The 25,421-nt window shown below is 40.4% G+C and overlaps 1 protein-coding gene across 2 annotated transcripts in view; it reads right to left on the reverse strand.

Annotated features, from left to right (window-relative positions):
* Positions 1-25,421, reverse strand: part of LOC135071807 (probable chitinase 10) — a 28,379-nt gene that overhangs the window by 1,628 nt on the left and 1,330 nt on the right. The window contains exons 3-50 of one of the 2 annotated variants that reach the window (XM_063965636.1): positions 22,429-22,571; positions 22,154-22,259; positions 21,987-22,063; positions 21,869-21,912; positions 21,573-21,776; positions 21,103-21,303; positions 20,706-20,995; positions 20,440-20,625; positions 20,224-20,343; positions 19,988-20,111; positions 19,719-19,896; positions 19,540-19,639; positions 19,385-19,454; positions 18,782-18,970; positions 18,407-18,669; positions 17,985-18,206; positions 17,561-17,762; positions 17,070-17,176; positions 16,161-16,377; positions 15,483-15,707; positions 13,370-13,543; positions 13,013-13,219; positions 12,751-12,924; positions 12,335-12,403; positions 11,835-12,026; positions 11,295-11,437; positions 10,903-11,137; positions 10,329-10,460; positions 9,879-9,994; positions 9,556-9,793; positions 9,004-9,180; positions 8,383-8,594; positions 8,011-8,289; positions 7,713-7,928; positions 7,437-7,636; positions 7,043-7,342; positions 6,827-6,960; positions 4,788-4,999; positions 4,521-4,656; positions 4,299-4,441; positions 3,868-4,053; positions 3,144-3,435; positions 2,507-2,631; positions 2,204-2,338; positions 1,733-1,863; positions 1,456-1,589; positions 646-857; positions 61-333 (exon numbers count right to left, since the gene is read on the reverse strand). In XM_063965636.1, coding sequence (XP_063821706.1) covers positions 61-333; positions 646-857; positions 1,456-1,589; positions 1,733-1,863; positions 2,204-2,338; positions 2,507-2,631; positions 3,144-3,435; positions 3,868-4,053; positions 4,299-4,441; positions 4,521-4,656; positions 4,788-4,999; positions 6,827-6,960; positions 7,043-7,342; positions 7,437-7,636; positions 7,713-7,928; positions 8,011-8,289; positions 8,383-8,594; positions 9,004-9,180; positions 9,556-9,793; positions 9,879-9,994; positions 10,329-10,460; positions 10,903-11,137; positions 11,295-11,437; positions 11,835-12,026; positions 12,335-12,403; positions 12,751-12,924; positions 13,013-13,219; positions 13,370-13,543; positions 15,483-15,707; positions 16,161-16,377; positions 17,070-17,176; positions 17,561-17,762; positions 17,985-18,206; positions 18,407-18,669; positions 18,782-18,970; positions 19,385-19,454; positions 19,540-19,639; positions 19,719-19,896; positions 19,988-20,111; positions 20,224-20,343; positions 20,440-20,625; positions 20,706-20,995; positions 21,103-21,303; positions 21,573-21,776; positions 21,869-21,912; positions 21,987-22,063; positions 22,154-22,259; positions 22,429-22,571 — 8,445 coding nt within the window. The remainder of the gene's footprint in view (positions 1-60; positions 334-645; positions 858-1,455; positions 1,590-1,732; positions 1,864-2,203; positions 2,339-2,506; positions 2,632-3,143; positions 3,436-3,867; positions 4,054-4,298; positions 4,442-4,520; positions 4,657-4,787; positions 5,000-6,826; positions 6,961-7,042; positions 7,343-7,436; positions 7,637-7,712; positions 7,929-8,010; positions 8,290-8,382; positions 8,595-9,003; positions 9,181-9,555; positions 9,794-9,878; positions 9,995-10,328; positions 10,461-10,902; positions 11,138-11,294; positions 11,438-11,834; positions 12,027-12,334; positions 12,404-12,750; positions 12,925-13,012; positions 13,220-13,369; positions 13,544-15,482; positions 15,708-16,160; positions 16,378-17,069; positions 17,177-17,560; positions 17,763-17,984; positions 18,207-18,406; positions 18,670-18,781; positions 18,971-19,384; positions 19,455-19,539; positions 19,640-19,718; positions 19,897-19,987; positions 20,112-20,223; positions 20,344-20,439; positions 20,626-20,705; positions 20,996-21,102; positions 21,304-21,572; positions 21,777-21,868; positions 21,913-21,986; positions 22,064-22,153; positions 22,260-22,428; positions 22,572-25,421) is intronic. The other variant, XM_063965637.1, reaches the window with a different exon arrangement.

Here is a 25,421-nt window from a genome sequence, read left to right on the forward strand (position 1 = left end):
TATAGCTACCTATATTAACATCTAAGTCGAACTAAGCGTAACAAAAAATAAAATACTTACGAAGCTGTTAATCCCAGCCATTTCGATGGATTCCAAAGGTACCAAATAGGAAGTTCTTCCTGATGTAGAAGCATAATAATCGTTAGCAGCCAGAGCTATCCAATCGACCGTGGCTGTCAGGACCTCTGGATCGTACGCCAGTGCTGCCACCTCGGGGGATGAAGAAACCAAGGCGGACAACTCAAAGTTGTGCTGGTGAAGAGTCTTTGAAAGTTTGGCGATGAGGAGACTGAAGTTGTCTTTCTCGGTGATATCGAAGTCTGTGCATGGGATCTGAAAAGAAGAAATGAAGAATAACATTTGTGGCAAGACGACCCTAAGGCATAATAACAAGTCGTGTCGGTTCTACGAATTCCCTTGCTTTCTATTTTGAACTACAGACAGATATTCCGATATGGTTTATTATTAGTACGTGAGCTTTGTGCCATATCTTTCATGCTCTACTATTGCCAAAATTACTATTGCTAATGACTTTTCCATACTAAATGTCAATTTAAACCAGAGTTCAACCAGTCTAACTTTTTGTAAAAGGGATAATAGTCGATCTGAAATTTTACAAACAAAATAATGAATGAGTCAATTTACCTGTTTGCAGACAGGATATTGCCACGCGATCTGCAAGCCGTCAAAGTTCCATCTGTTCAGGAACTTCAGAACGGACTCTACAAATACGTCAATGCTTTCAGGACTCGAAGACATCTCGACCCACTTCTCGTCTTCCGAGTCTTCGAGGCCACCAGCACCGATGATCACCTTCACTCCCTTCATGCGAAGTTCCGTCATCTTGCCGTAGAAATCTGTAAGTAGTCACATTATTATTATTTCTTACTAGCTTTTGTCTGCGGTTTCAACCGCGTGAAATTTTGTCTGTCACAGGAAAACATTATCGCGCGCGTCCTTTTTTAAAAAACCAACGGCCAAATGCGAGTCGAACTCGCACACCAAGGGTTCCGTACAAACCCGTAGGTATTATAACTTTTATTTTGTTACAGTCTAAAGGTTCTATATTATATATTCTTGCATTTTATATGAATATTCTTGCATTTTATATGAATATTCTTGCATTTTATATGAATATTCTTGCATTTTATATGAATATTCTTGCATTTTATATGAAAGGCAACACATTTTTTATGTGTATGAGAGACAAGATAGACCTGAGTATTTATTGATATGGATTTCAATTTGATACGTCTACGCGTTCATGAGGAAAAGAGTAGAAACTTGAAATTTAAAAAAAACTGGGATAAAAACTATTTTATGCTCTTTCCCGGAACTCAAACTATCTCTAAGCCTCTATCAAAATCGTTTCAGTAGGTTTTATAATTTTAGTACGGAAAAAAATAATCTTTTGAATCTAAGTAATTCAGGCTTTTGTATAATTCAGGAATTTACCGTTATCGATATCCAGTTCTGGGTTTCCTGGCACCAATTTGTAAGTGGCCGGATCAAGGTGTGCCCACGCGTACACGATGTGTGTACACATTGATGGGTCCACTTGTTCTGGACCGAAGCTACCGTTGCCATGTCTGCAAAAATACATTTCAAATTAATGATAATTATTACTTTGATGACATCCCCGATTCTTGCAATTAATAAATGTCTTTGGAACTTGGAATAAAATTTCCATTTTACTTATTTTAATTAAATACTGAAAATAGTGCTAAAATACCTGTAATATGCCCAATTAGTGAAGTAGCATGCAAGTATAGGCTTTTCTTGCACTACTGGCTCCATTTCATCTCTGATTCTCAGATGTGTCTTTCCTTTGCATTGCGATTTTTCAGGCCAGTCGCAATGGTTCTGTAAGACAATAAGTAATTTTAATAATCATGTTCACGTAACACGTACGATGTAGGTACGTACATAATTACGTCGTGAATTATGTTACATCGAAATCGTGTTGTAATGATTTTCAAAATTAGATTGAAAGATCTAATTTTATACTATCTCGGATGTCGTTAATTAGTCGCTGACAATGTTTACGCATTCATAAACAAACCGGGGCCTTAAAAGCAAAAGATTTGACCGGTTTTCATAATCCTTTAACTGTCCTTTAACGGACACACTCTAAATACACGATATGCTAATTTAATTTATTATGGCTTATTTAATTTATGAGTTAAACTTAATGGTCATTCACCTGGTTCCAAACCAGTGGCGCGGGACATGTGAGTTGCATGTATCTCTTTCCAACGCACAAGTAATAGTTGGCGCAGTTGCTCTCATCTGCTCTGAAAATGGCTCCAGAACATGCTTTACCGTCAAGCGATATGCCCTGAAATAAGGAAAACATATTTTAATCAATTGTATAAAAGCGAAAGGTAACTGAGACTGACTGACTCACTCATCACGAAATCTCAGAAACTACAAGTACTAGGAGTCTCTTGCATGGGGTCATTAGAACGTAGGTGCTCACTAAGTCGATTAAAAATTAGGAACTTACACTAGGTTCTACGTGTTCGACGTGTTGATGACGATCAGTGTCAATGATCATTGGTTTTTCTTCCGGTTCTGGAACTTCAGGTTGAGATGGTACTCCAGGCACTGCCATTGGCGATGATTCATGGACTGAAAAAATTGAAGCAATCGTTAGCGAGGAATTAATAGGATTTTGTAACGTTTAAAAATGTACACACAGCCACAATGTTAACTTACCCATTTCCGTTTTTGCTCTTGCTCTCATCAAATGGTGCTTTGCGATAGAACGAGACGGCAAGACCAGCAATGGGCAGTTAACACTGTTGCCGATAGTACAAGAGTATTATGATGTTTGAGAGGATTACTTATTTTCACTTTAAGCTTTTGATCAGCAACAGGTATTTTAAACACCATCAACCTGACTTGAGATGATATTTTTGTCTAATTTTCAAGACTATGAAAAAATTGTCTTTCTCATACTTACGTTCTTCAAGAATGCACGGTGGCGGTGCTTCCTTTCCCCTCAACACATGGTTTATGGTAGTTAGATGAGGTGCTTTCCCACAGCCGCAGTATTTGCCAGTGAAGTCATCAAGATCCAAGGAGGGATGATATTTGTCTAATTCTAAAGACTATGAAAAAATTGTCTTTCTCATACTTACGTTCTTCAAGAATACACGGTGGTGGAGCTTCCTTTCCCCTCAACACATGGTTTATGGTAGTTAGAAGTGGTGCTTTCCCACAGCCGCAGTATTTGCCGGTGAAGTCGTCTAGATCCAAGGACCAAGCCATACTGCCTCCGAGTTCCATAGCTCGAACGTATTCGGCTTTATGGCGAGCCATGAAGTCGTCGTCGAAGGACACCCACTGGTCGTCGTGGGTAGCGTAGGGCCCGATGCGACCGCCTGGGTCGCGGTGAACTTTCCAGCCCTTCACTTTCACTCGTTCACAGATCTGTAATTTGGCAGAAGTTTTAATCGCCTGTTTATAACTACCTCTTACAGGCATCAGAGTCTTAAAGGAAACAATCCTCCTCAAACTTATTCTAAATAGGGTGCTAGTGCAGTTAACCCAGAAGCAAATTAAGCAATAGCTTAGTTAGGGCACCACGTTTTGGGGGCGCACAAAAATAATTTTCCGCGAATTAGATTCCCGTAAAAGTAGCAAGTCGCATTAAAAAAAATGCCAATTTTTTGTAATTATGGGTGATACTAAGATATTTATGGGTGGTAGCACGGCAGTAAGTACTTATTATTATTCTGTGGCACGGGCTTATATTGCTTAGGGCAACAAGTTAGTCTTAATCCAGGACTGAGAAAATGGGCTACTCCTCGGTAGTATTTTATTATTAGCCCTTAAGTACTGAACAGAAAAATATTTTCGTACCTCATAGAACGACAAGAAGCCTCTAGCCCTAGTCTCGTCTCCAGCTTCGCCGCCCGCGTACGTCGGAGCACCAAGCCCGGTCCCGGCGCCCTCCACCACCGAGAACGATTGTCCGTAGAATGGAACGCCCACAACCAACTTCTTGCGATCTGCGCCTTTGTTGATCCAGTAGTTGACCGTGAAGTTCTGGAAAAAAACAGTTTGAATATCCTCTGCTTTTTACGCGATGGAAAATTTCATTTTTCACCTTTAAACCCGGTCGAGTTAGGTAACTGCGCACCTGGCAGCCGTGAAGTCCCGTAAGTGGGAGGGAAAGTCGCATTCAGCGAGGTGCGCAGTTAGCTTGATCGGATTGTAAGTCTTAAAAAGTCTTCTGAACATGTTGTTTTCAATCAACTAACTTTAAAGTATTATTATAATTATAAGCTCACCACATTGAATGTGTTATCGGTATCTTTGTCGTGGACATACATAGGCGCGACATGGCCAGTCTTCTTGTCCCATTGACCGTGGTAGTCGTACGTCATTAGCGAGATCCAGTCCAAATTCATTGATAGAGCTGGTACGTTATAAGCTGAAATAATATTATTGCAACAAATTAATGTAATTTCTTTAAAATAATAATTAAAACTTTCAATTGGAAAGTCATTTACCATAGTCAATGACACGCTTGCTAGCAGAAACTGCAGCAGATAGCAGCATACCACGACGGTTGAATGCCTTGCGTAATTCTTTAACCAAATCAGCGAAACCTTGCTTATCAGAATCGGGTCCTTTCTCGCATTCCACCTGTTGAAAAATGAGACTTGTTTAACTGTCCAAACAAAATTAGGAGTTTGTAAATGGATTCTTTATTCAATAAACAATAATTTGTTTGTTATTTATAAAATACTTTGATTGAAGATATTTTATTTTATTACCTGCCAGCACTTAGGGTATTCCCAGTCGAGGTCAAGTCCATCGAATCCGTACTGTTCGAGGAAATCAACAGCGTGAACTACGAACTTCCTTCTAGCAGAGACGTTGTTAACTAGTCGCGAGTACTTGTCTCCTGCCGAGTCGTCCCAACCGCCCAGACCGAGAAGCACCTTTACACCGTGACTCTTCAGGGCTGTGACCTTTTCGTAGAACTCTGTGAAATTCGTTTTGTTAGTAGTATTTATTTGTCTTTTGAGATAATCGAGTAGGTTTTATATACACTCGCGAGCAAAAGTATGGAATCACTTACATGAAGTTGTTTCCACGCGATCTTGTGTACTAACGAATTTGTTAGTAACAAAAAAAGTAGCACCATTTTAAAGATTAAACTTTTAACTTTAAATTGATAGCAAATTCATTTAAATCACACCGGTATTTAAAAAGATATCCCGGCTGATGTGAAGTAGTAAGAAAAAAGACATGTACCAACTGTTTGATACGTCGCGAGTTGCGGCCTATTTACCCCCTATAAAAGCACGTGTTTTCGGATTTTTGCGTTCACACGTTGATCCATACACATCTCGGCTTCTTTTGACACTTTAACTGGGATTCTACACCTACAGATGCAGCACAAATCGTTGCACTGTTGCAAGAAGGGCTCAGCCAGCGGGCTGTCGCACGTCAGCTCCACATAAGCCAGTCCTGGGTTTCGAAAGTTTTAAGACGCTTTTGGGAGACTGGTGGCTTTATCCCGAGACCAAGTTCTCAACAGCGCCGGTGCACATCGCAGAGGGATGACCGTTTTTTCATGTCAACCTCTCTATGAAATCGTCATTTGACTGGTATCGACGTCCAGCAAGAGCTCAGAAATGTTCGTAGGAAAGCTGTTAGCGAGTGGACAGTTCGTCTAAGATATGTACAATAAAATTTGACTCCAAATAGGCCTGCCACAGGCTGGAAACTGACGGCAGGTCACCGACAAGCACGCTTTCAATTAGCTCGCACTCGGAAGGCGAGTAATGGAGGCGAGTTTTGTTCTCCGATGAATGCAGACTGTTTTTGCAGTGCCGCAGTCGAAGAGGTCGGGTCTATAGACGGCCTGGGGTGCTGGTTCGCTAAAACATTGGCTTATGGGGGTGGCTTGCTCGACTTCCCATCGAGATGTGTAGGAGCAAATTGAAAGCGTGCTTTCGGTGACCTGCCGTCAGTTTCAAGCCTGTGGCAGGCCTTTTTGGAGTCAAATTCTATTGTTTATATCTTAGACGAACTGTCCACTTGCTAACAGCTATCCTACGAACATTTCTGAGTTCTTGCTGGACGTTGATACCAGTCAAATGACGATTTCGTAGAGAAGTTGACATGAAAAAACGGTTTTCCCTCTGCGATGTGCACCGGCAATGTTCAGAACTTGGTCTCGGGATAAAGCCACCGGTATCCCGAAAGCGTCTTAAAACTTTCGAAACCCAGGACTGGCTTATGTGGAGCTGACGTGGGACAGCCCGCTGGCTGAGCCCTTCTTGCAATAGTGCAACGATTTGTGCTGCATCTGTAGGTGTAGAATCCCAGTTAAAGTGTCAAAAGAAGCCGAGATGTGTATGGATCAACGTGTGAAAGCAAAAATCCGAAAACACTTGCTTTTATGGGGGGTAAATAGGCCGCAACTCGCGACGTATCAAACAGTTGATACATTCTTTTTCCTTACTTTTTCACATCAGCCGGGATATCTTTTTAAATACTGGTGTGATTTAAATGAATTTGGTATCAATTTAAAGTTAAAAGTTTAATCTTTAAAATGGTGCTACTTTTTTTGTTACTAACAAATTGGTTAGTACACTAGATCGCGTGGAAACAACTTCATGTAAGTGATTCCATACTTTTGCTCGCAAGTGTAGATTCGATCGAGAAGATGTTCTTTCTTTAGCTACATTTTCAGCGGCCAATTTCATGCCAGGCCAATGTCATCCTCTAAAATAACACTTGGACAGTTCCAAACTAATAGCAGGTGATAAGTAAAACGTAAATGTATCGTAGGGTAACTTACTATTTTCTACATCTAGCCAAATATCATGTGACTTTATCACCAGCTCCTCCTTGTCTAGTACTGCAAATGCGTAAATGATGTGGGTGCACAGTTCTGGGTTAATATCGCCAGGAGTGTACTTTCCGTTATCGGGTCTGAAAATGTAAAAAAAATATAAATAAAAACAGAAGACGATGAAAAGCAGATTTATCATTTAATTGATCAATTTGTTATTACCTGTACCAAGCCCAGTTGGTATAGTAACAGACAACTTTGAACCGTTCCTCTTTAACTGGAGCTGCAACCATAACTGGTTTCTTAGTCGTAGTAGTCATGATGCTTGTCTGACTGGTCGGGCGAGAGGTCGGTCTATGGTATATTGGCACCTGAATATCATCCAAGTCATCGTCAATATTGTTTGGAGGTTCGTAAATAGGTTTATGAGGTTTTTGTTGCATTTCCTTCTCCATTTCTATCTTGGGGTTGAGTAATTCAGACTTGATTGCGTTGAGAAGTGGATGTTTTCCTTGGCCGCACCTAGAAGTTTTATGATAGGTTTTTATAACGTTCTTTCTGTAATTTAGCTGTAAATTACAAATGTACTGTGGACACTTTTTATTCATTATATTACCTATTCCTGTAATCGTCGAGATCAAGCGCCCAGATCATACCACCACCAAGGTTCAGGGATTTGATGAAGTTGACTTTCTTCTTGATGATTTCTACGTCATCAAATGACACCCATTGGTTGCCCTTGTATGCGTAAGGTCCCATGCGTTGGTATGGGTCTTTAACGACAGTCCAGCCGCTGTTTCTGATGCGGTCACAAATCTGAAATAGTAATGTAAATAAATCTTCTGTCTAATAAATTTATACATAGGTCTAGTCAATAATTTGATTAATTTACCTCGTAATAAGCTAAGAAGCCTTTAGCCCTTGTATATTCTCCTGGTTCACCACCATCGGAGACAGGAATATTAAGGCCGTTGGCGTCCTTTCTCCATTGTTCCCTGGGCGAGTCCCATTTATCACCGATTGTGAAACTCTGTCCGTACATGGGCATTCCCATAACGATCTTGGAAGCTGGGGTGCCTTTCTCCATCCAATAGTGAATTGTGTAGTTCTGTGGATTCATTTTGGTTGCATTAGAATTTTTATTACAAAAAACGCATTAGGTATGTTTTGAAAGCTCGAAAAATTCTTACAGCATTGAAGTAAGTGGTGTCATCATCAGGGTGGTAGTACAAAGGTGCGACGTGACCAGTCTTCTTATCCCATTGGCCGTGATAGTCGTAAGTCATGACAGCGATCCAGTCGAGAAGGCGAGCTAAAACTGGCACGTCATATCCAGCGTCTATAACCATCTTGTTGGGAGATACCGCTGCAGACAGTAGCAGTCCCTTAGGTTTTAATACAGCAGATAGTTCGTGGACTAAGTCTGCGAAACCTTGCTTGTCGGAATCTGGACCCTTTGAGCAGTCGACCTGAGTTTTCATAAGTCAGTCACATAGAGAAATTAAAGCATAGGCAAAAACAAAAAAAAAATCCAACTTGTTAAAAGACACTGAAGAACGAACCTGCCAGCACTTAGGGTATTCCCAGTCGAGGTCGAGACCATCAAATCCGTATTTCTCGAGGAAGGCTACAGCGTGTTGAACGAATTTGGCGCGAGCTGCTGGGTCGTTGACAAGTTTGGAATACTTATCTCCAGCGGAATCGTTCCACCCACCAAGGGCCAGGGAGACTTTAATGCCGTAGCGTTTGTACTCTACCACGCGCTCATAGAATCCTGTGAAAGCAAAAAGTTTGTATGGAGATATGAATATGTTACCTACTCACGCAAATACCACATAATGGATAAGTAAGAATTTAATTATTATGACATGTTAAGAACTGCTATGATTTAACTAGTTTTGTTTGTACGCTTCATATAATTATATAAGATTAGCCTATGTTACTCATGAATAATGTAGCTTTCAAATGGTGAAAGAATTTTTAAAAACGGTCCAGTAGTTTTTGAGCCTATTCATTACAACCAAACAAACAAACAAAGTTTTCCTCTTGATAATATTAGTGTAGACTAATTTGTACGCCACTCATAGGCCAAACATAATAGGTCTTCTCATCTATCATCTGAATTCCACATGTTCACCCATATTTTTACAAATAAATGATTTGTTTTGATTTCAAAGTCTTACTGTTGTCATAGTCGGACCAGGTGTCGTGGGCCGTCATGAGTCCATCATTGCCCAGGACCGCGAATCCGTATACGATGTGCGTGCAGAGCGACGGGTCGATGTCCTCGGGGCTGTACTTGCCGATGCCGGGCCGGTACCACGACCAGTTGGTGTAGTAGCAGACCAGCTTGTAGCGGGCTACAACATAGGAATATAGGAAGTGTCACTTACGCCCGTCTTATACGGACAGTTGGAGTTATAAACTGCTGTCAGCTAAAGCCTGGTCCGTGAGCACGTAGAATTTTGTCCAATGACCCCAAGCTACCCATCCTTATCGCTCGCGCGTAATTATATTGCTGTCGCGACTGTGCGACGGGCGCCCGCAGTGAGTGTGCGAGCGAGTTAGCAACATAATTACGCGCGATCGATAAGGATGGGTAGCTTGGGGTCATTGGACAAAATTCTACGTGCTCAAGGACCAGACTTTAGTCATAAACTGCTCGAGCGGTTCCGTGTATGGCAAGCCTTACTTAATTTTCATAAAACTTTAAGGCAAGGATTATTTAAACTTACAATTCAGCAGGGACGGCTTTGAGGGTAGATCTGGTAAAGTTCCAGTAGGCGGTGCTGACGCGATCGGTTTAGTCGGACTTGGCTCCGGTAAATGATCCTCGTTATCGATGTAGACGGGCTTTGTTGGCTTGGTGGGTCGCGTAGAAGACTCTGGTTTTGGCGCTGCAGTAGGCTTAGGTTTAGTGGTTCCTTTAGCTTTGCATTTGGCGTTGCTCGGCCAGTCGCAGATTTGTTTTTCCTATGAGAAACGAAATCGATCTTAGTTTGGTACATTTATATTAACTAGTAAATAGTTGCCCAGATCGGTGAAGTTATGTTTTTACCTGATTCCAGTGAAGACCAGCACTGCAAGAGAATTCTTCAAATTTTCCAAAGATGCAGTGTCGGTAGCGAGTGCAGTCAGTCGGGAGCATTGCGTACTGCCCATTGTCACAATACACTGTAAACATACCATTGTCATTTTATTCCCGCAAAACAAGAAACTAATTGATGTAGACTTGGATGGCAAGCATGAGAATGTCATGAATGATCACCAAGAACCAATAAATTGCAGTCCATTGCTCCAGTGGTTATGATGAATGATGATGATGAAAATGAAAAAGTAGTTGATGTGAATGTTGTCCATGTACAACCTCCGTTTCTTTGGGTTTTCTTGTGATATCCTAAATTATCGATTTGGAATACTTTTTCCTGTTTAGTGTTTTACCCAGTTGATCTGGGGTTGGGTTTCCATATATGTGATGATTTGATCTATCAAATAGACGATAACGTACGTTCTTCTTGAGAGTTGGAGGGCTCAGGTATAGCATCGGACATAGTAGGCTCTGGTGTGTACAAGGCATCATCAACGTAGTGGGAAGGGTCCATCAATGTAGTACGGGCTCCATAATAGTAAGACGATTCGACTGTAGCAGTTAAACAAGTTAAATAAAGATTTACATTATAAGTTTTATAATCATCTATGCTTTCAGTTCAGATCATCTTTTGATGTATGCTTTCACTTTACCGTCATCACAGGTTGAGTTATGGAAAGGAAGAGGAATTTATTGAAATCATTTTGCCATTTAATAAAACTCAATGATATATTATCCTCTTGTCCCTAAGCTATTTGTTACGTGATCATGTGATCGATTAGAGGCAGATCACACAGTCAAAAGCTTCGATTGATCGAAGCCTGCCTATCACTTTTTTGTTATCTACAATCCAATCTGTGACTTATTATCTGATTTACGCATCGTGGTCATTTGTAAAACCATAAATAGCATAGCCAAGCTGTAAGGGCAGCCTAGCTCTTGGTTACTTGGTTACGTTCTGAAAGATTTAAGGTCATGGTAATTTTGTACTTACAAGGAACTTCATCGTTGAGCTGCATCGAGGTTGATTCTCCACTGGCGTCAGTCATAGCTGCAGACATGACCTGTCTCCTATCGGAGCAGGAGACCGAACTAGGGAAGTCGCACTGCGACCGCTCGGCGTTCCATACCAGTCCCGGCGCGCAACTCTGAGCCACCATCAAGTTGTTTACGCATACGAAGAACTTCTCGCATTTCGGATGGGGATAGTACGTGCCGGTGATGCAACCCTGAAAGTTTTGAGTGTTATACTCATGTAATATCTCTTCTCATGCTGTTCTGAAACTTGATGCTACAAACATTTTAGAAGTCTATAGATACTCCTAGAAGGGCTCTTTATAAATAGCTGTTTTGAGTCATAAAATTGATTTTATAGCTACTACTTACCGTGCTCGGTCTATGCGATTCTTCAATAGCCGCGGAGACTGGTCTTCTAGTTGTTGTTGTAGTAGTTTTAGGTCTTCTTGTAGTAGTAGTGGTCGTTGTTATCGTTGATTGTGCTATCGGAGATTTCGTTGCCGATGGTTTATCTACCAGTAAATAAGCAGTGGTTAGAGATTTGAAAGGAAACTTTGTTTTAATTTTTTTATGTTGTTTTGTGTCGCTAAATAAAATATTTCATTTTCAATTGATAGACGATTTTATGAATGAGTTTGTGGTTTGTTATGTATTTCGATGTGTATTTTATGGCATTCTCTGTGAGTAGGTACGACCCATCCAATCGCAGAACATCAATTTTGCATGTTCTTTGCGGGGTTTGAACCCGCAACTACAAGTGATCCTGTGAAGCAGTAATATGACTTGAGTAGGCGTATGTAGTAGCACAGAATAAGTAATAGGTAAAAAAAACAAAGTAGTGCCAATGTCAACTGAAAAGAAGTGTAGTGTGGTGTTTTATGAGTGTATCATAGTGTCAATGACTGTCACCTTCTTGACACATAGCGAACTCGACCCAGTCGCAGCGACTCGTCCGCTTGTCCCAGTGCAGGCCGGGCGGGCATAGTTGCTTCCGCCAGCGGCCGCCCACGCACAGCAGGTACGAATCGCACGACTTGGCCGGCGCGTGCACGTCGTTGGAACCACACTGGCCGTCTTCGAACGGATTGTCTCCCGATGGAACTAGTTTGAAAAAACAAAAGACGTTAGGAAAAAAGAAGAAATCGTAATGATGAAGAGACGGCTTGTCTTTGGAAGGTACTGGTTAGATAAAACAAAAGAAGTTAGAAAATGAAACGATTAAAATAAACACACTGCTTGCCTCTTGGCTGAATGAAACAAAAGACGTTAGGAAAAAGTAAAAAAAGTAAAGATATACAATTTATAGACACGGCTAAGTAGTCTCTGAACAGCACTGGTTGAATAAAACAAAAGTCGTTAGGAAAAGAAGAAATTGAAATGACAAAAAACACTAAAAACAGAATACGTACTCAGACTCGTTGGTTTTGGAGAAGGATAAGTCGGTCTTGGCGCAGATGTAGTTGGTGTAGATGCTGAAACTGAATGAAACAATTTTATGAAATGAAGTAGTTACCCTTTAACCAATATAGAGAAAACTGGAGAGAAAAATGGTTTTGTACCATATTATGTTAAGTATCCCCCTTACTAATAAAAAGTTACACAGTTGTTGATCACTGTTTTAAAATGACATTTCCATACTAAACGTCACTTTAAAACACTGTTCAACGAGCGTGTAAGTTTTATTAGTAAGGGGGTAAGTCACTAAAGTTCAAAAGTTTAAAAAGTTCCACCATGGCAACGATTCAGCCACTATCGGTAAAGTGGTTAATAATTAATTTACTTTCTCTACAACATTTCAGAGACATTTTCTATGTTGTGGCCTTACCTTTGCATTTGGCGTACTTGGGCCAGTCGCACTGGTTTTCAGTGGGGCTCCAATGTAGTCCGGGCGCACACTGCTGCTTAATCCACATGTTTCCATCACAGTGAAGGTATGAGTTACAGTCACTGGCTGGCTTATAACCTTGGTTATTGCACGGCTTGCCATCCGAAACTTCTTCTGATAAAAAAAACAATATTTTGATGAGATGCTAAATGCATTTTAGAATTAAATTAAGTATTTTTTGTAATATAGATTAATCTTTTACCGCTGCTGCTCGGCGCAGAAGGCCTGGACGTGGTCGTAGGCTTACGAGTCGTCGTAGGCCTAGGCGTGGTCGTTGTCGTAGTAGTGGTAGTTGTAGTTGTAGATGTCGTAGTTCGTCTCGTAGTTGTAGACGGCCTTGGCGGGGGACGTGACGTCATAGGCGCTAGCGTACTGGTCGCTGTGCTTGCTTCGTTGCTAGATGATTCTTCTGTTGAAAAAGTTATTTATCAATTCGGATATGATCGCGATAATGACCTTTGTTGTAAGACGCATTTTGCAGACCAAAGGAAACAGTTGCGCTGGGCCAGTCGCAGCTGGGCCAATCGTGCAGACCAAATGAAATAGTTGCTTAACTTACCAGTGCACTTGGCGAAGCTGGGCCAGTCGCAGCGGTGCGCGGACGCGGCCCAGTGTAGGCCGGGCGCACAGCGCTGCTTGCGCCACTGCCCGCCCTCGCACTGCAGGTAGCCGCCGCAGTCGCCCGGCGCTGCGCGGTACTCGCCCGCGGTACACGACGTGCCTTCTAGACCGCCTGAAGAGAATACAGAAGTTTGGATTGGTTGCTTCGTCACACGCAAGTGACTCTACAAACGATGCCATAATAGGCCAGTAGAATTAAACACAAAAATTGATTAAATCGGAAATAATTCCTACAAAAGATTTTTTTGCTTTAATGGCTTCATTGGTTGCCCATTAAGACTCTCCTAAGTTTTCGACTTCGACGGAGTTGTGCTTAAGTGGTGGGGGCCCCCGAAAGCGGCGTTTTTTCGGTTTTCCGGTTATACCGCGTAAAGGACTTACCCTATCGAAAAGTGGTCTTCATAACGGTTAAAGGGCACTTAATCCTGCATTGAATAAGACCAAATTCATATGTTTTGGACAAACCGTTCTCGCGCTAAAGTTCGGCAAAGTAGAAAATATACGTATAATTAATGACCCTCTCCACGTCCAATGGCTTGTTACCCACATGCTTCCAAGCCTTGTAAATCAAATCAAATCAAATCAATAAAATTTATTTCAGACACTATACAGTCCATACAATAAGGAAAAATATACAAAAGCCAAAACAGTCTTATATAATAAAAATAAATTAAAAAGAACTATCAATTAAATTTTACACATGCAGCCGAACCCACTGCGTGATAAATGGACAGTTTACTCGGCCGGCTACAACGCGCAGTAAAGGGTCGCCTTAACCAGTGTAACCCTAACAAGGCTCACGAGTTTGATTCGCTTATCCTTGTTCGTCCCAGCCGTTCCTTAACTGCGGTTGCTGCACCTCTTCCTGACACTCTCCTGAACGACTCTGTGTTACCTAATGTGGCTGCCTCTCTTCCTTGTACCCTCCTGTACGATTGCATTGCTTAGCTATATGCCTGGTCCAAGGTTCGACGCCACAAAATCAACTTTGTACGCGTGAAAATAGTTTAAATACTATTTTCCGTGCTTGCAACATTTTTCTTTACTGCTTCGCCTCTATTAGTCGTAGAGTGATTGTATATATCCTATAGCCTTCTTCAATGTATGAGCTATTCAACACAAAAATAATGATTTCAATCAAACTAGTAATTCTTAAGATTAGCGCGTTCAAACAAACAAACAAAAAACTCTTCATCGTTTTAATATGAACTTGTTGTTGATTTTTGGCGTCGAACCTTAGACCAGGCATACGGCTAGGCAACGTAGTCATGCAGGAGGATACAAGGAAGAGGGGCAGCCACAGTAGGTAACACAGAGTCGTTCAGGTGAGTGCCAGGAAGAGGTGCAGCAACCGCAGTTAAGGAACGGCTGGGACGAACAAGGATAGGCGCATCAAGCTCGTAAGCCTTGATAGGGTTACACTGGTTGAGGTGGCCCTTTTCAAGACTTGGAAGCCTGTGGGTAACAAACCATTGGACGTGGAGAGGGTCATTAATTATACGTATATTTTCTACTTTGCCGAACTTTAGCGCGAGAACGGTTTGTCCAAAACATATGAATTTGGTCTTATTCAATGCAGGATTAAGTGCCCTTCAACCGTCATGAAGACCACTTTTTGATAGGGTAAGTCCTTTACGCAGTATAATCGGAAAACCGAAAAAATGCCTCTTTCGGGGGCCCCCACCACTTAAGCACAACTCCGTCGAAGTCGAAAACTTAGGAGAGTCTTAATGGGCAACCAATGAAGCCATTAAAACAATAAAATCTTTTGTAGGAATTATTTCCGATTTAAAAGCTAATTCTACTGGACTATAAGTGATTAAACAAGATTTTTATCGTCATAATTTTCGCCTGAAATCTCAGCGGAAACAATAAGTACCTACACTCCCTGAAAACAGAATATTCATGCTGTGATCTTACCAGAAGAGCTTTAATACTGGAGTACCTAGCTAAAGTTGATGAATTCCACTCATGAAATAAAATTACGTAATATGCACACATCATTATGTAGAAGTATCAAGCCAATCAAAGAGTGTATGTTTTTAATATACCTGCATCGGGAGGCGGGCGCACTGGAGCCGCAGTGGGTCGTCTGGTCGTGGTGGTGGTGGTGGTGGTGGTGGTGGCTTTAGTAGTGGTGGTCGTGCTGGGCGTGGTAGCGGGCGGCCACCACGTCTGCGCGGAGGTTGGCGTCGTCGAGCTGGGCACCCAGCCCCATGTCGTCGACGTATGTTGACCATGGTCGTGGCCGCTGTGGTCGCCGCCACCGAGGGATCCTAAAGCAATTAATGCGATTTAAAAAAAAAACATAAAACTTCTTATCTAGTTAGTAAGGTGTATCGAATATTTCAATTTTTCATCATTTCGGCATGTCGCTGCTCTTCTGTTATCCTATTTTTGTTTTAATTAACTTCAGTTAATATTCAATATTCAATATTTGACACCATTTACCAAAAATACCAAGAGCGCAGCAGCGACGAAGGCTCCCCGCAGCAACGGTTTTTGAAGTCGTCCATGACTATTGCTCAAGAACTTATTTGAAGTTCTGTCAAGTCCAGAGACTTCCCATCAGCCTGCACCATGATAGTCGTAGGCGCTTGCACTCGGTGTCCGGCAGCAACGGTTTTCGAAGTTGTCCAAGACTATTGCTCAAGAACTTATTTGAAGTTCTATCAAGTCCAGAGACAATACCGTCGTGTCTATTGCTGCTTACTTATTATCTGACTTACCATCAGCCTGTGCAGTGGTGGTCGTAGGAGGTGCTGGTGTGACCGGCTGCGGCGGGCGCTCGCACTCGGCGCCTGGCGCGGGTACAGAACGGCCGAGCGCCCGGCCGGCAGCGCGCAGAAGCGGCGACGGCTCCGCGCAGCAGCGGTTGTTAAAGTCGTCCAAGTCTATCGCCCAGGCTGTCACCCCGCCTAAGCCTTGGCGCATTGCCCATTCCACCTAGAGGAACAGAACGTTAAACTTAAACCTTCCAGAATCAATAAGTTGAAAAATAATGGGCCGAACCCATACTTCCAAAAAATCCATACATAGTTTGTAAGTGTATAAAAATATTATTTATTTCATTTCGCTTAAACAGATTTCCGATTTGCACCGTTTTTTTAAGTGTAAGATTAATCAAAATTTATTAACAGTCCTAACTAGGTTTTATTTTTCTGGATATTGAATTGATCGCATTTCGAAAGGAAAATGTGTTTCCCACCAATATCGTTTGACAGATAAAGTTAGATACGGACTAAACTTTTTTAAATATTTTTTACAAGTAACAAAAAAGTATGCGGAATGATGATTGTTACCGAACCTTTTGCTAATTAAAAATTACTAATTAAAAGTAGAACTATTCAGGCGTTATTACCTATAATTTAAATAAAAGAAAATAGTTAACTGAAAAAAAATTTGTCTTACGTTATCGTTCTTAAAATTATAGGCACATAAAAAGTCTGGCCATTTTAATCTGAGAAAATATAATAAAGGCATTAATTTGTTAAAAAATAAAAATATTTTTTTCTAAATCCATTTTACAACAAAAAGTGGCCAGTATAATGTTTTCTATTATTTTGTGCAAAGAGTTGGAATTGATAAAAATTAAAGAATAGTTTTTATTTGTGTGCACGCAAAGATTTAATACTGACCTTTTCAGTAATCGACTTGGGATCATCATATCCAACCCATTGACTGTCGGAATATGCGTAAGGTCCAGCATTCGCTTGGCGGCCCGTTGCCCAACGTAAGTTCTTTACTGTAAAACATAACACAACGAAGTTAGTTATCTAGGTAGAATACCTTAATTTGTTTCTACATTAGATTTTTGTCGGCATTAAAATAAGTGCTTAGTAATTAAATCGAAATCGAAATCGAGCTGAAGTGGCAGTGGGCTGGGCACATAGTACGCAGAACTGACGGCCGATGGGGCAGCAAGGTTCTGGAATGGAGGCCACGTACCGGAAAACGCAGCGTAGGACGTCCACCCACAAGGTGGACCGATGACCTGATAAAGGTAGCGGGAAGGCGCTGGATGCAGGCCGCTACCAACCGTGCGATGTGGAAGTCATTGGGGGAGGCCTATGTTCAGCAGTGGACGTCCTGTGGCTGAAATGATGATTAATTAAATCGAATGACAAACCTCTGTAACAAATCTCATAGTAGGCCAGCATTCCAGGTTGCTTGGTGAATTCGCCTGGTTCGCCAGGGCCCCCAGCTGGGGCCCCAGGGTTCTTCGAGCCTTCTACCTTGGCTAATCTGTATGATTGACCGTAGAACGACAATCCTAGGAGCAGTTTCTTAGGGTCGGCGCCACCTTTTAGAAGAGCTTTGATAGCGTATTCCTGAAATGTATTAATTCAACCGTTTAAAATAATAAAATCTAAAGCTGTAGCAGCATCGCTGCGATATAATAATATCTAGTTTTCTTCAAATCTTCTGCCTCGGAATCACCGTTAGGCGGGGTCGGCTTTCCCAATCATGCGCCATGCCATGCGCATTCGCTTGTATAATAATATCTAGGACCTATATTATAACAAAAATACTTGCATTATTATTTTACTTACAATGGAGTAATAAGCTAGAGCGTCGCCGGGCGCAGGAACAAGTGGGGTATGATGCCCCGTGCTCGACTCCCAGCCGCCGTGGTAGTCGTACGTCATGGTGCTCATGAAGTCGGCTGCCCTCGATATCGCTGGCAAGTCGTACGCCGAGTCGATCACTTCTTTGTACCCTGACAGAGCTACCCCGAGCTCCATGCCAGCTGCGTGCAGCGCTTTTGATAGTTCCTGTAGAGCAAAGTTATTCAGGTCATTTAAAGTTTATTTAATGTCATGTAATTTCCTAAATTTCTCCCTTGCCTGGTCGTCATCCCTTGTTATTTCGTAGCATAATTTCAAAAAGTAGTTTCTGTCTCTACCATTGAATTTTTGATAATATCAAAAAGAAGACTTCTGAGTAATAAGTTTGTGTATGTTTTCAATCATACCTGAACAAACATAGCATAATTCGCCTTATCGGACGCTGCGCCCTTCTTGCAGTTGCTCTGCCAGCACACGGGGTAGTTCCAATCTAGGTGAAGTCCGTTGAAGTTGTGCATGCGCAGGAAAGGTATGAGCTTCTGTATAAACTTCGATCGAGCTGAGTCCGAGGAGACCAGGCGGGAGTATTTGTCACCAGCCGAGTCGGTCCACCCACCCAATCCAAGGAGCACTTTGACGTCTTTCAAAGAAGTTACTCGTTCGTATAAATCTGAAAAAGAATAAATTAGTATGCATTCTAAAGGTTAAAGAAATTATTGGTTTAATTTTTTAAAATCTTTGGTTTTATGTTTGTTTTTTGTATGATTGTACTATTTACTTACTGTTGGTCAAGTCAGCCCATGGGTCGAACTCCTTTGCAATAAGCTCGTCAGGAGAAAGGGATGCATAGGCATACACCACGTGAGTGCAGAGCCTGGAGTCAATATGTTCTGGGACGAATTTTCCTTCGCCTCGCCGATAAAATGCCCAGCTAGTCATGTAGCATACAACTTTCTTGTCGCTTTCTTTATCTGTAATTAGATATTATGATTTTTTAATGTTTGTTCGACAGATGTTGTACGAGTATGTTATGGTACAACTACCTACGACTACGAGAATTCTTACCTGTCTCGTCGTCATATTGTTTAACATTGGATTCTTGAACAATAAAAATAGTGTTGGGCTTTTTGTTTGTTAATTGCGGCCGGTAAGAAGTATCCCAAGCGGTGAACTTGTTATATTTTCTAGTCGAAACGTTTTTGCGGACCCGTATACCACCAACCTTGGCTAATAGGCGAAAGAAAATACAAGCATAGATAAGTTGCAAAAAGACAGGTTAAGAAGAATTTAATAGAAAATTATAAACGGGTTTAGTAAGACTAAGTTCAAGAGACAGAGAAAAGGGAGATAGTGAGCATGTATTTATATTAATGGTCCTGGCTTACTTTTCTTTGTGTCAACATCATTTGACAACAGTTGTGCAGCTTGAATGTCTTTGATACTTTGACCATTCCACTGAAAATAAAAAATATATAATAATATTTTATTAGTGTGTAACTAATGCTATTTATTATTTTAACTAATTGTAATTTGTAATTACTTCAAAATCAGTCTCGTAAGCTTGTGACAGGTAGCGCTCTGCTTCTTGCACGCTGATCCTAAGACTTTGGCCAGGAATACACTTAGCGACATCTAAATGACTGAAACAAACAATAACATAATAATAGTTATATCATTTCTGAACTTAGTTATTACGCCATATGAAATAAGGTGCATTACCCGCAAAATCCTGTAGATGGATCGTACAGTCGGTCCTCTTCGCACAGCATTCTGTAATTAATACCACCTGCACAGAAGTGGAAGTGTGCACAGGATTCTTCGTCAGATGCCAAGTATGGAGTGTCTGATTCGCAGAACCCTATTTTCAATGTAGATTGGTCTGATTGTATAGATTCTCCTGCAAATAAAAGTTAGAACTATTATGTAACTAAAGATTCCTGTATGTAACTATAAGTTGTATTATAATAACTGATGGGTTTTTGGTTTACCATTCAAGCTCGTTGAAATGGTGCTCAGTATTGGGAACGGAGTACCACACAGTCCTCTGAAATCATCCATGTCCACTGACCACGCGGCAGCACCCGCTAGTCCAGTACTAATGACAAATCTCATCTGCGAAGTAAAGTTTTTTTTTAATGAATATTACATAAAAATCAATCATACTATGCGGAAACCTGTAAGCATATTATAAATACCTATCGTGAAGTATCGTGTCATTACGTACCTTTTCCAAAACCGTGCTTTGGGAGTCAAAAGACACCCATTGGTTGTCGAATAATGCGAATGAATTGCCAGCTTCATCGAATGCAACCACGCCGTCGCCCATGCGTTCTTTCATACATATCTAAAAACAACAATTTATGTTGTTAGGATAATTATGTCATGGTCACTTGAATAGATAGTCAGATATTACGATACTAAATATAACGGCATGTCTCACCTCAAAGTACGATAACATTCCCTTTGTTTGTGTGTATTGCCCTTCTTCGCCCCAACCGCTGACTGGCGCCCCCGGGGAAGGCAACGTGGACGCGGCCAACGTGTAGCTGCGACCAAACAGTGGCACTCCAAGGACGAGTTTGTCGGCTGCCATTCCATGGCGGATGATGTATTTTACCATGAACTCCTGAAATATATTTTGTAAATGTTTAATTTTCCAAAACAGAGAGAGGATGTGTGAAAATTATCAAAATTATTTGTACATACGATGTTGTCATATCTCTGATCGCGCGATGCCGCGCCAGGGTCTCGATGTAGAGTGCTGTGATGTAGCGCTCTCGCAGGAGGTTCGTCTTTCTTTCCATGAGTCATATCCCAAGCCTGCAGAATAGTGTAGTCCGTCGCCCCACTGACAGCGCTCAGATCGTAACCATCTTCGATTTGGTATCTAAACGGTGGCAGGACAGTCGAGAGGAGGAGTCCGTATGATGAAAACTTTTCGCGGAGTTCATAAAGTAGTGAAGTCAGAAGTTCTTTTTCGCGTTCATCTCTTTCGCCTGAAATATTCATAACGTTTTAAATAATGTTTTATAGGAGTGGTAAAATAACTAAACATAGTTGAAGAAACAAATACACCTCAGTGACTCAAATCGAACTTATGTACCTGGATAAACCCAATGAAGGTCAAGTCCGTCGAAGTCGTGTTCCCTCAAGAAGTCGACAGCACTGTCAATAAACAGGCTGCGCCTGTTGGGTTCTTGAACGAGCTCGCTAAACAGCCGGTCCGTGCCCTCGCCGCCCACGCTGATCATGACTTTGAGCCCTTGAAGTCGGCGTTTCAAGCCAGTCGCGATGCGGTAACCACCTGAAAATATGATACTGAAAAAACTGTTCGAAGACACCAGTTGATGGCAGATGTGACCGAAGATAATCCAGATAATCCAGATAAGAAAACCTCAAAGTGGACTGGTAGATAATGCTATATGGCATTAAAACCACCTCTTTTGAATGAAAAGTTTAAATAAATATGATTTATGTTGTGGACATAGCTTGGACATAGCGTGATTTCTGAAGAAATCTTTTTTTAAATTATTTACTAAACAAAGCTTTAAAGCCTTGTAACTATAATGTTACCTTTAATAATATCATAGTCTTCGTTGGCCGGTAGTACCGCATATGTGTGGGGGTGTATAGCCGCAAAGGCATAATGCAGATGTGTGCAGGAACGTGGAACCAAGCCAGCGGTGAATGCCAACGGCGGCGCCCGGTACGCTGCCCAGGACTGCATGTAACACACCACCATGCGACGATCCGTTGCCCCACTAGTTTGTTGCATTTCTGAAACATTACAACCAATATAAGTATAAATAAGATTAATAACTTATGAATCGAAAATCCTCTAAAAAGTATTTGAATTAATTGTTTCTCACCTTGTAAGTTTTCATTGCCATGTTGTAGTCGTTCATCGTTTTTGCTGTAAAAAATTGAAATGATAAGTCATTGAACACTGTATAGAAAGTTTATAAAACATTCAATAATGTATCATACGTGTTTAGATAACTAGCGGCTCCGTAAAATTTTTTGAGCTCTACGAAGGTGTCGTCGTTGTTATCCGGTTCCTCGTCCTGAAATCGGAAATTGTGTCAATTGAAATTTCATGTAAGATTTTGAGATATTATTGTGTTATTGTGGGAGTTTACTAATTTTAGTTTTACCTCAACCGTTTTTAACGAAAACGAATTCTCATCAATTAACGAAATTGGTCGTTTTTCCACTGCATCTCGGAGCGGCAGCCTCCCTTCTCCTTCTTCACGAAGACTCCTGTAATAAATCGAGTCAAGTTGCGCTTTATGGAGGTATAAAATCATCAGATTGTCCAATTTAAGTTAATATGTTTCACAGGCCGTAGAGGTGTCAAGGAAAAGATAAAAAAGGCTCAAATAGCCTGCCGAGAATACTTAATAAAGTTATTTTTAAAGTGTAAAGTTACCTGAGCGGTATGCTCTCCACGGAGGATCTTATGGGTGCAGCAATGGGGTCATGTTGGGGGACTGTTTCCACTGCACTCCGGAGGAACTCTGACACGTCTGAATGTGGAGATGCCCATGTGGTTGCGCAAAACACTAGCACGCACTGAAACAAAACAGATGATTAATTTACCTACTAGTCAAACACAGTTATGTTTAGCATTAGAAGCTGTGTTAGTTTTTCCTAACTCTCTGAAATGAGGCAAAATGTACCGTTTAAACGGTATGTCACCGTATTATTAAACAGAAAATTTAGGTATTTGACTGAGTTAAACAAGGAACTTCATGACTTACTTGATAAAAAAACATTTGCATCTTTTAGTATAGATTTAATCAGTCAATAGATTATCCTCATCTTATGTTCGTTAGGCCTATTAGCATTGATTATACGGCTATCATGTTTCGTATCAAATAATCAAACAAAGGTATGATGGGTTGTTGACCTCTCACAATTCTGCATTAGTCAATAGAGTTAAATAGTTACCTATTATTTAGGGTACCTCCACGCTATGCGGCCTTTAAGACCGTTACATTCCAGTAACAAAGAAGATGCGAGCAAAAAGTGTTCTATTTGCCAATCTTCTTATTGTGAAGATCATTCGATAGAGTTCAAAGATGCTATTAGAAGTTTGGTAGCGTTCAATTCGGCGCCTGAAACTGAGCGTGTGGGCGAGCGGTCGCTGACCTATCGATCAAGTATCGCACTTCGTCTTTGCGTAATTTACATAACTTGACAGAGCCAAGAATCAAGATCAACACTTAAGACTGGTTCACAAAAGTTTGTTTATTCTGTTCAAATGTATATTTTGGTCCAGTCCAGAGTCAATGGCCATCGAAAGAATGCATACTTAAAGCGCGCTGGACTGCTCTGCTACAGACTCTATTGTTGAATTAGCATCTTGTTATATATTTTAATATAAATTATTTAAATTCCCGCTACGTTGCTCTATGATCTTATAATCAGGTTCTTCATTTATGATATTTGACTGTAATAATATTAAGAAACTCATAGGTCAGATTGTTATCACAAGCAGTCCATCCGTCATGTTGAATTAGGTATTATTATCATTTCAGTATAAAGGTTTTCTTTTTCGGTCTTAGAATTTATTAGGGTGAGATGCACTATCTTACTTTAACATTGACAAACATCAAAAATCTGTCAAACTCCATACAAAAACTTGTTATTGTTACGGTTAAAATAAATAATTTAGTAAACATTTAGAGCAATATATCTCAATCCTTGTTCATTGTAAATGAAATCTCATGCGAGACGCCACCAGTAAAAACTGACTGGATTTAATAATAAAAATAAAAGAAACGATATCCAAAAATAAATGGTTGTAAAAATTTTGTTAATAATCTTTATTAATAGTACTCGTAAATTTCATTTTTTATTGCAAATTGCAATAAAAAATGAAATTAACAATATTTTGAATTTAACATTTAATCAAGGAACGTCTGGTTTCGCCGACTGACATTTCCTTGGCATTGGTTGGATTAGGTTCGCCTCTCGATTAGGCAGTATTATGGCGTGGAGTCGATCTAATAAATTATAGTGGTAAATGAGCGCCAGTACGTTGACTCAGTGAGCCTGTTCGGAAAACAATCATTTGCATATATGAGGAGCAGGTAGCGGCGGGGTCATCGTCATCATCCCAAGACCATGGTATTCGCGTGACATTTCGCCACCAACGATTAGGACGCACTTTATTTTGTTTTCGGTTGATGTGCGAGGTATAAATTGCTATACATTTTATTTCGGTGTTATTTGGACTAATCCGAACACGCCCCTTGTTAAGTTTACGATCATGAAATTGCACGTAATTTACATTAATGTCACAGCTTTGGGCACGTTCAAACTGACAACTAAATAAAAGTACTTTTGGGATGCTAATGCCGCACGCGGAGACTGTGAATTGTTTGTGAAAACATAACACCCTATTGAAGTTCGCGAAGCTTTTAAGTTAATTGGTAAGGCAAGTCTGTCGTTTTTGTTTTCGTTTTAATACAATATGTGTTGTGAATACCTTTAAACCCTGTTTCTGCTGGATGTTTGGAGTCGATACAAACTAGCAGCGCGCAGAGAGCCCCCAGAGCGAGTTTTATTTATTCTCAAATGTTAATGTTTTTTTTTGTTGAGCTTCCATACTTTGCCTTTTATCCTTATATGCATATCTAAGATATTCTGTTTATATTATGCATGTGTGTTTTCGATGTCGACCTTGCTAAGTCCTTAATTGATTCCTAATATTAATTGCCCTTTTTGTGATAGGGCTTTTAGATCCACTTACATTTTGTGGTTAGTTGTTTTTCATTTAGTATTCTAAGTGCCGATCTATTTACTACTAGTTTAATAATTTTATTATTATCGAATATTTATGTTTATGTTGAAAATGTAGATATTTTAAAAATAATAACTTTCGTTTAGTAATTGTAGTGATGTATCACGGAAGGTCATCACACAACCAGACAAGGGAGCTCAGCTTATCGAAGAACGTGGATTGCATACTTTATGTTGTCATTCTATAGTATATGACCAAGAAGGAAGTTAGTTGTATGAAAGAATGACACTATTTTTTCCTATTCTTATTCAACACGTTTGTCATTTATTTACTGCGCTCTATTAAAAGTAAATAAACATGAAATGTATGTGTTTCACTACTGTAAACATACTTATGTTTACATTATGATTAGGTTTTAAAAAAAGGTTGATTGATATCATATAAGTACTTCAATTTCCGTTAAACAATATCCTTCAAGCTTTTGTCCCTTAAAAAGACTTAAACGAGCGCTCAGAAACTTGATATTATTTTAATCAGCGATTATTTTCTTATTTGATTTTTATAGGTATTTGTGATACTTACGTTAAATTAATATGCATAAATATAGTCAGATAGCCAGTATTGACATACACAATGTTGTAAATTTTTTTTGAGTTTGACTTCGACAAACTAAA

Source organism: Ostrinia nubilalis, chromosome 5 (assembly GCF_963855985.1).
Source record: "Ostrinia nubilalis chromosome 5, ilOstNubi1.1, whole genome shotgun sequence".
Taxonomy (NCBI): Eukaryota; Metazoa; Arthropoda; class Insecta; order Lepidoptera; family Crambidae; genus Ostrinia; species Ostrinia nubilalis.